We start from the raw sequence: 10,468 nt of genomic DNA on the forward strand, positions 1-10,468 counted from the left end.
ACATTGTGTACACACACATAAACACACACACTCCCATTAGTAAACCCCAGTGTTATGACATACTTGACTCTGAATTCTATAGTTACGATGTTTTTACTGTAATACTGTTAAAGTACAATTGTAAGGAACAGTATACATAGGTTTTCAACCTGCTCCAAGGTCTGAAGAGTAAATCAATCAAGGGGTATAGTTGAATGGGGTTTACACAACTTTTAGGTCGGGAAGTCGAGTCATATCATCTGAACTTGATGGTAATCATTACATGTTTTTATATTGTTTTTATTTACCCAGGAGTGTGTGTCGTTTTTATTAGCCTAATAGCTTATGTGGCTAATATCCGCGTCTTTTATATATAATACATCACGTAGTACGGAGAAGAATTGGGGATGTTCTCACAGAATTAATGGATTTCATATTTGTTATTTATAATTCATGCCTTTTTTTAGATAAGATTGTGTTTGCAGATCAGTGGTTCTGTGTTTCTTTAAGATCATCCGGGTGCTTCTGACATCCTGTGAATGACATCATTGAGGTTGTCAATGGTGCGTTGGGTAGCGAGCAACGAGAGGGGGAGACAGAATCTGGTAGAGACGGGCATTTGTATTGAAGCTTCTCAGGGACTATCAACAGAGAGTATATCCGCGCAAGAGAAAATAATTGGTATGAGAGCCGACAGAATCCGCTCCCATCCTTCGTTACCGAGGCTCCAGTGTGACTGACAACCAACGGATCAGCACCACCGCCGAACCAGCTATCGGATAAACCAAGTATCGGGTGAGTGGCGGACCGGGGAACCGAGGAAACCAGGGGGGAAAGAGAGCCTGATTCTGCCGAACCCTAGGCTCGTAACAGCGCGTCGGAGAGGGGGAGGGGGCCAAAAGAGATGGCTTTCGACTCCAGTTAACATAGGGTATCCCAGTGCAAGGGTGCGGTTTGGAGAATAAAGTTCTAATTAAAGCAATGGTCTAAATAGATTATTCGTTAGCATAATAGCATGTTTTAAATATATTGTGAATGTTTCTACGCTGGTGAATCAGAAAGCTATTTCCAGGCTACTATTGTGGAACTACAACCTACCTACTACAGTACTCTACTGACAGCTGGTATTATTTACAATGTAGCAGCAACCTTGTCCACAATTTGTTTAAAGTGTTTTAAGTGTTTTTGCAACGTAACAAGTTATCTTCTTAGTTTAGTAGGCAATGATTAATCGGTGATCTTGCAGAATGTATTAGTAGTAACTAGTTGCCAGTGACAGCTTTGTAGGCTATATAGTGACGTACTAACCATAGCAAAAACCAGTGTAGAAAAAACACTGAATATATTACAATATATGTACATTGCGTGGGTGTGCATGAATGTTTGGTGTGCATTTGCCAACTAGGCATTGCAATTAAGTATTTTAGCAATCGTAAGCTACATGTAGTGTCGACATTGAGAATAGGAAGTCTGTCTTCAAGTGATTGTGAAATACTCCTAGCTTTGGCTGTATGGCCGAATTTGTGTCCAGAAAAACGCAGTGATTCTATGTAGGTTACAGACTGAGAGCTGGATGCACTTGACTGTGCTGGCTACCTAGTCCTTCACTTGGGAATAGTAGTAGTACTGTTGGTCATGATGCTGGTACTGGATAGTAGTGTATTGCATTTACTCCATGTACTTTCATACATACAAACCTTTTGGAGCATTTGAGCTCCACTGCAGTGTGATCAGTTGACTAATCAGTAATGTATTACAGTAAAGGCCATGTATTTACACAGCAGCGCTCTGCTACTTGCATTCTTACCTGGACACTGACAGGGACTGTATCCCATAGCTGCCTGCCTTTTACTCATGGAGACATGCCCGGAGCCTTTTCCTCATGGAGACATGCCCGGAGCCTTTTCCTCATGGAGACATGCCCGGAGCGGAACAGTGTGCGAAATAAAACGATGTGTCACCATCCCATACCAAGTCATTAATCAATGGTGCTTAGTGTATAGCTGTTGATTAATGTAGGGCTCTAAAGCAGTTCCCTGCACGTGAGACCCTCTGCTGTAACAAAGCCTAACCCCTTTGTTAACCCTAATCCATCTGCTGCTTCACATCTGTGTAGAGGCCTAACTGTCTGTCAGCTAGTCAGCTGTTGCTTCCCAAAAACAGTAGAGTCCAACCCAGAATGTGGTTTGTAGTCAGTTCACTTTGCTGGGCAGAGCAACATTAAACAGTAGAGTACAGTCTTCCCAAGATGCCATGGTGCAAAAGGTAGTTCACTTCCTGCTGGGACTTGAAACATGCTGTGCTTTTAGTTGGTTGGTAAAATATATAAATGGGTCTGAACTGTGGCTGTAAGCTGAAGGGGCCTGGTAGTCATGCCAAATCGTGTATTTTTTTTTCATAAAATATGTTACATTTTAGATTGCACGGTATCTGTTATCTATCCATGCCTAGGTTGTTGCCGCTTTGAAGCTGAGATTTTTTGAGAAGCACCGTTTTTCATCCCGTGTCATAGTCACAAGACACTTGGATGTCAGACCATGGCAGGAGGTTATGGTCACATGAATTAGGCCTCTATTCACAATTCAAAGAGCCATAAGAGAGTCTGGATATTATGTTGGTTTGTGTAATATTATGGAAACACGAAGACTGATGACAAGCATGCAGGTTGGAGAAGTAGTTTTGGTGGTATGACCAGAGAAATGGTCATCACAACCGGATTGTGCCTGCTTTGCCATATTTGAACGAGCATATCGACGTGCTTTACTTAGGTTTCCCAAATCAGTGAGGTAGTATCTCCTCTATAAATGATGCCTGTTCTTGTCATCCCCAGCCGCCGTGGTGCTCTCTGAAGTCCTCCCATCACGGCGGAGTACTTCCTAGGCTCTGACACACATACAGCTAGCCGAGCCCCCGCTCCCGCGGAGTACGGCGCTGCTTTGCCTTTGCAGCGGCATGCAGAACGTGGCGTGGTCGGAAGAGCGCTAAATAAATGATGATCCTTCTCTAGTGTGTCACGTGCAGTTTGGCTCAGTAGACCCACTCCTGCCCCTCGTGTCTGTCCCGTACTGCCCAGCAGCCTCCAGGCCCGCTGGACTCTCTCTTGCTCGCTCGCTCGCTCGCTCTCTCTCACTCTCTCTCTTGCTCGCTCGATCTCTCTCTCACTCTCTCTCTTGCTCGCTCGCTCTCTCGCTCTCTCGCTCGCTTTCTCCCTCGCTCTCTCTCGCTCTCTCTCTCTCTCTGTTCTCTTCCTCTCTCTGTCTGTTCTCCTCCTAACTGTCAGGGCTGTTATGCTCTCTCTTCTCCCTCTTCTTTTTTTACTCTTTCTGTATTTAGTTGGTTCTATTCTCTGCTTCTGCTTCCACCACTCCTCCCCTCCCAGTGCAGAAGCTCTACAAATCTAATCGTGTATTGCTGGAATCCCAGACAGCTGTCCGCTAATCAACCCGCTCACGCAACAAAACACATGCACTCTGACTGGACTCATTTTGTTGTTTTTATTTCATGTTTGTCATAAGTATTTCAATGAAGTGGCTTTTGAAATTAAGTGGATTTTTAAAATGCTGGTTCACCATTGACTCAGAGGCGATCTCTGCATTTGCATAGTGTCTCTTAACAGAGATACTTGGTGTTAGTCCCAGTTTCTTTGTATCAAATGCCTGAATGTGTTTTTTTTGTCAACAGCGAACTCTGAAGGCCATGGAGCTGAGAGTGGGAAACAAGTACCGACTCGGAAGGAAAATAGGGAGTGGGTCCTTTGGAGACATCTACCTGGGTATGTGGCTGTACCCTTCTATCCCTTGTTGTAGTTACTAGGCATTCTTCCTTTAGCATCTCCTACCCACCATTTTGTTCTGCACTAAACTGTCTTGTACCTTATATGTCGACTGGACAACACATTGTATATCACCTCAGCGATTTTTTGCATTGTTTATGGGTCTGACACCTGTGTGTGTGTGTTTCCTCAGGTGCCAACATTGCCACAGGTGAAGAGGTGGCCATCAAGCTGGAATGCGTGAAGACCAAACACCCCCAGCTCCACATCGAGAGCAAGTTCTACAAGATGATGCAGGGAGGAGGTGAAATTACATTTTTACATTTTACTCATTTAGCAGACGCTCTTATCCAGAGCGACTTACAGTAAGTACAGGGACATTCCCCCCGAGGCAAGTAGGGTGAAGTGCGTTGCCCAAGGACACGATGTCATTTGGTACGGCAGGGAATCGATCCGGCAACCTTTTGATTACTAGCCCGACTCCCTCACCGCTCAACCATCTGACACGAATGAAGCGAGGGGGGGGCTGCTCTCAATGAGGATGCCAAAGAACAAACCATTTGACAAATTCGAGAAGGCCATTACATGTATTATGTATCATAAATCGGTCTCAAAACTGTATGTAAATTGGTAATGCTACTTTGATCACACATCTTACTTAACCCGTGTGCGTCTTTGTGTGTATGTGACCAGTGGGGATACCATCCATCAAGTGGTGCGGAGCGGAGGGGGACTACAACGTGATGGTGATGGAGCTGCTGGGGCCCAGTCTGGAGGACCTCTTCAACTTCTGCTCCCGCAAGTTCAGCCTCAAGACCGTCCTGCTGCTGGCTGACCAGATGGTAGGGATATACCTGTGGGGAGACATTTGGTCTCATTTGACATTTGGTCTCTACAGGCACTCACAACTATAGACCCTCACATGTATTTTGGCCAACACGTACGTTTATTGGAATCGGGCTTGCCAAATTATTTAACATTTCTGCGGGATTTTCAACTGGAGACCTTTTGATGTGGTTGTTCTTCCGACTTGTCTTTAACCTTGGAGTTTGATTGTGGGATGTCCTTTACCCTTGTTTTTTAGCTTGTCTATTGTACTTTGTCCTTGCTGCTGTGTTCTCCTGGATCCTTTATGGCCCTTAATCTGTTGCACACTCTCCTCAGTTCTCAGTTCACGGTGCAGTATACTTGGTATACTTGGTGCTGTGGGGTCTCCGGTTAAATCTCTCTTCATTGTCCCCTCCCAGATCAGCAGGATCGAGTACATCCACTCCAAGAACTTCATCCACCGTGATGTGAAGCCGGACAACTTCCTGATGGGGCTGGGCAAGAAGGGCAACCTGGTCTACATCATTGACTTTGGTCTGGCCAAGAAGTACCGCGATGCCCGCACACACCAGCACATCCCCTACCGGGAGAACAAGAACCTGACCGGCACCGCCCGCTACGCCTCCATCAACACACACCTGGGCATTGGTAAGGCATGATACGCACACAAACATACATACACAATCATCCATGGTAGACTGACGATGCCCTACATTATGAGCCGATGTTTGACCTGTCAGAACTGTGACTTTCCTGATTCTCCAACACACCAGTCAGAATCCTCTGTGCTGCTAGGTGTTCTGTCCTCAATTCTGCTCTCGTACAATGATAGATCGCTCATTCATGGTCCAGATTCACCTCCTCTACTCTGGCAGTGATCCACCTGCATCAGTGTGAACGTGTGATTCTCACTCACACACACACACACACACACACACACAACCTGTCACACAATGATCTCTCTCATGCCCCCGCCTGCTGAGGTGCAGCGTGGGAACAGACTTCCTGCTTTAGCGTAGCTAGATGCTAAATCTTCCCAGCACCCATCGCCAGAAGTAACATTTGTGCCTGAATATTTCAGTGTGAGGTGGAGGCTTGGGTCTCTATGGCTGGTCTTGGTTCTCAGCTGCCACACTGCCTCCATGTTGTGTAACAGGTTGGGGGCATTGGTTACACTGTCATAACCTTCTCTTCTTTGTCTCTCTCGTCTCCCTGCTGCTCCTCCTCCCTTCCCTCCCCTGCTCTTGTTTCTGCCTGTGCTCCTCTTCCCCTTCCTCCCTCCCTCCTCTCCCACTCCACAGAGCAGTCGAGGCGTGACGACCTGGAGTCTCTGGGCTACGTCCTCATGTACTTCAACCTGGGCTCTCTGCCCTGGCAGGGCCTCAAGGCCGCCACCAAGAGGCAGAAGTACGAACGCATCAGCGAGAAGAAGATGTCCACGCCCATCGAGGTGCTCTGCAAAGGCTACCCCTGTAAGTGATGGCTCGCCAAGCGGAATGGATGGATGTGTTTTATAAAGGATCTTAGAAGCACAACCAATGAGGTTGCTTTAGGTTTGCTGCTGAATATTGACAGGATATGCATGTAGGCTCTGTTGAGGAATGCTGAGTGAAAACTGCTGTAAGTCACTCAACACTTTTGGGCTGTTATTTAGCACAGCTGTTGCTCGTCAAACAGATGTTGGTCACGTTGTTGACTCCGCTTCTAATGTCCCTGCTCCAACAGCCGAGTTCTCCACGTACCTCAACTTCTGCCGCTCGCTGCGCTTCGACGACAAGCCCGACTACTCGTACCTGCGGCAGCTCTTCAGGAACCTGTTCCACAGGCAGGGCTTCTCCTACGACTACGTCTTCGACTGGAACATGCTCAAGTTTGTGAGTCAACACTGGAAACGTTTCTACGTTAAAGTTGACGTATCGACTTACAGATGGAACACAACTTTTAGTGATATCACATATTTTACTCAACCTCTGTCTTTCATCTAACCAGAACCATAACTGTTGTGTAACGTGCTACCTTCTTGTAGGGCGCCAGCCGGACAGCAGAGGATGGCGAGCGGGAGAGGAGGACGGGAGAGGAGAGAGACGAGCGTATCGGAGGGGCTCCGCGAGGGTCCGCAGCACGGGGCCTCCCGCCGGGACCCAACCCCCCAGCAGCCAACAGAGTCAGGAACGGCCCTGAGCAGACCATCTCCAACCCCGCCTCGCGGGTACAGCAGTCTGGTAGGTTTGTTGTTGGGAGTAGGGCTCATATATAGCTCTGGAAACCATTAAGAGACCACTGCACCTTTTTTCTTTCATAAAATAAATAAATAAATGTAATGGGTTGAATTTTGAGCATCTTCAGGTGCTTCAGGTCAAATTTTACGGAACAATAAAACTTTTACGCTTTTTTTCCTCACTCAAAATTATCCTTCTCAACCTTTTTTTGCAGTGATCTTTTAATCATTTCCAGAGCTGTATGGTCAAAACCAAAATAATTAGGCTCTGCATTTCCTAGTATGGCATTGTAATGATTGTATATATGGTAAACACATTGACAAATGTTTGGGAAATACATGGTCTACTCTAAGGGGGGTGAAATACATGGAATGGACTAGGGGCGTGCAAAACATGGAAACCTAGTGGACGTGTAGTATACTCATTAATTGATTAATTTGTGCATTATTACAATTGTAGGCATTGTTATTGACATGCACCTTAAATGTCTACTTGGACTTGCATGATATTCAGGATGGCTGCTATATAAATAATATCAAGATTATTGTTGTGTTTTTAATGTGTGTCTATGTTTTGTGCAACAAATGGCCTCTCTGAAGGAGGTCTAAGTTGTAGATTTGTGTCTTTTGAGGCCGTTGTAGCCTCTTGTAATTTGCTGCTGCTTTTGTTTAGGGAACACTTCACCGCGGGCCATCTCTCGTGCCGAGCGGGAGAGGAAAGTGAGCATGAGGCTCCACAGGGGGGCTCCTGCCAACGTGTCCTCCTCTGACCTCACAGCTCGCCACGACCAGTCACGAATCTCCACGTCGCAGGTACGCACACGCGCTTCATCGACGCGTTATCAGTGCTCCTGATCTACATGCCTGGTTGATGCATCTGGTTGTATGGCTTTAAGAGTGTTTAACATATTCATTCTTCCACAGCTGGATACATGTATTGTGAGTTCTTTCTGGTATATTTAATGTTCTAGAAAGTTTTATGGTGTCAGCTGCTTGACTTGTTATGTGGAACATTGTGTGTTTTCTGTCAATGCGCCCCCCCCCCCCCCCCCCCTTCCACTGTCGCCCTCTAATGCTCTTCTGAGTCACTTATCCTTGCAGTTTTTTTCTTTTTCTGTCCCTCTCTCTTTTGACCTCCCTCTACCTCTGTATCTCCTTTCAGGTTAGCGTGCCGTTTGAGCACCTGGGGAAGTGAATCTTCAAGCTCCACATGCACATGAACTGACAGGTGAGGCCTTGTCACGTGTTCACATTGCACTTACTCACACAAGCTTTTGAAAATGACTCGTTATTTGATAAGTTTACTTTCAGCAAACAAGAGTTTGTTTGTGTTATGCTGTGTTGCAGGGCTTCAAGAGATACCCTTCACTCCAGAGATTTAGGTTTCCTTTTTTGTGCTTATTTTTATTTAAAAAAATGTTGCCAATGGGACAGAGAATGGATCTTTCAGGTATGGACGGTAAATCTCAACTTTTAGAGGAGACTCAAGACAGTTTGTGTCAGACTATGAGAATTAAGTCCCCTCCATTCTCACTTTGGAAGCAAACCCCATGGCTCTTGTCTACCACCACAGTATAAGAGAATGAAGGCACCCCCCTCCTCCACCTTTTGTCCATCCTCCACGTTGTCGTGTTGTGTGGCCGGAACAGCCCTGTTACCCCCCCACCCCCATCCCTCTCATGCTGGTGACAGCCCTGGACACAACAAGCATGCTTCAAATCAGGACAAGTTAATCCCGGGCAAGCGGAGATTTAGCCGTTTCTGTTTACACTGCAAAGACCAAACCAAACACACACAAATATAGCCATGGAAATGTTTTAATTGATGCATTTATAGAATAGAAAGATACTGTACTCATAGTGGTTATTGGTTCCTGATGAGTTACAGGTTCATGTACAAGTCTTTTTGTTATTTTTTAATTGGGGGGGGGGGAAAGTAAAGCTAAAAGAAGAAGGATGGAGAGGTGCTGGTGGGGGAGACTGAGCGTTATAGGGAGTGATGAAACGAAAGGATGAGCAAGTGTTTTGTTTTAGCTGTAAACCTGTGATGGAGAGTAGAACTAGTTGGGCTATCTGCTTAATATTTGTCTTACTGACTTGTTAATCATTAAGCCCAGTGTTAAGGCTATGTGAACCACATGTGGAAATATTGACCACAGACTGATGCTAGACTCCCAGTCTTTTCTCACTCCTTTTTATCCACTTCATGCTGACATGCATTCTTTTGTCCTCCATTTTTGCTCACTTTGACATCCCTTAGTTTTAGTTGTTCAAGTGATGTTTAGTAGACTGATGAAGGCAAAGTGACTTGGGTTTGTTAAGCCATTGTCTGAGGAGACTTGGGAGGGAAAAGAACCTCAATGATTTCTTAAATGTGTTTTGATCAGAGACTGCGACAAACCATCCTGTCAGTGATGGGGGCTATGATTCTTATGATTTGTTCTTAATGTCCACAATTGTTCTTTTTTGTCCTCAATTCTGATTATTACTTGTATTAACAGAGGTCTGGTTGGAGTGAGTGTGTTCTCTTATGGCTGGATTAAGGGGTGGGGCAGGAAGTAAATAACCTTTTTTTTTTTTTTTTTTTTTACTTAACTGTAAATATTTGTTTTTCTATTTCTGTGTATAGACAAAATGTGGTTGGTCGTTTCAAGGTGTAATGTAGAAAAATGCGTTAATCAGGATCTGGATTATTTTTTGAACTAATTAAAAGTACTAAATTGGGAGTTGTTTTAGCCATTAAAGTTCCTGTACACTGCCAGCTGGGTCCTAGAGCTGGGCCACTGCCATCATTGTTGTGTGTTGTATGTGGTTTGTTAGTTTACAGGGTGTGTAGAAATTATGCAAGGACCTTAAAAAATGCCTTCCCTGGTGAAACACCTGGACTGTCATTTTGTGAGATCATTTCTTGTGTATTTCTGTGTGTATTTGTTTTCTCACTTTCTAACAATTTTACAGATTTTTGTTTGGCAGAGTAGTAGTTTTTCCAACCATACTTTGTTTTTCAAGCTTATATGACACTTTGTTCATGGGGACTGTCTAAAGGCCTGCCTTCAAGGCTTAACCAACATTTTATAGAATTGCCGACTTTCTTAATAAAAAATAAAAAAACGAACAAAAAATACAAAAAAATTAAAGGGGTGAATGGCTGTGTTTATGCAGTGCTCTATGTAGCAAAACACGAAGGATGCTAAAAGTCAACCCACTGCTCCATTTTGATGTCACTAATTTAACTGATACATAAATGCAGTTTTAATAATGCACATTCTGGCAGTGTGGAGTGTTGACAATGCTCAGCTAGGCAAGATCCAAAGCCCATTTGTGATCCAGCGGCAGTATGCGGAGGAATGGGGGGCGGTGGGAGGGTGAAAAACTGAAATTCCCACAACCTCAGTTATGTATTGTGTACTGATATCTTGTACAGTTCTTTAACACACTTTAACTTTATTTACAACAGTATTTGTGTATATTTTATGAAGTAATAAAAAATCTAAAAAAGCTCCTCACACATAATTGGTATTGTATTCATTAATTGTGCGTACCAACCCTTAATAATAAATTAAACATTAGTTTACAGAATGAACAACGAGGTGAGAAGCTCTTGGTTGGACACGGATCATTTGAGCCGAGTTTCGATGTAATGCAATCACTAGACTTTTGACCTTGCCCTTA

The 10,468-nt window shown here is 44.6% G+C and overlaps 1 protein-coding gene across 1 annotated transcript; it reads left to right on the plus strand.

Annotated features, from left to right (window-relative positions):
• Positions 1-532: 532 nt before the first annotated feature.
• On the plus strand, positions 533-10,309 carry LOC146253838 (casein kinase I). Its single transcript, XM_084676649.1, has 11 exons — positions 533-774; positions 3,661-3,751; positions 3,945-4,055; positions 4,445-4,593; positions 4,999-5,227; positions 5,881-6,051; positions 6,305-6,453; positions 6,606-6,801; positions 7,471-7,610; positions 7,960-8,025; positions 8,145-10,309. Exons 2-10 carry the CDS (start codon positions 3,676-3,678, stop codon positions 7,990-7,992), a joined length of 1,254 nt encoding a protein of 417 aa, XP_084532775.1. The 5' UTR covers positions 533-774; positions 3,661-3,675; the 3' UTR covers positions 7,993-8,025; positions 8,145-10,309.
• The last annotated feature ends 159 nt before the right edge of the window (positions 10,310-10,468 follow it).

The sequence above is a fragment of the Hypomesus nipponensis genome, chromosome 17 (assembly GCF_054491055.1).
Source record: "Hypomesus nipponensis isolate SF chromosome 17, ASM5449105v1, whole genome shotgun sequence".
In the NCBI taxonomy this organism is placed as follows: domain Eukaryota; kingdom Metazoa; phylum Chordata; class Actinopteri; order Osmeriformes; family Osmeridae; genus Hypomesus; species Hypomesus nipponensis.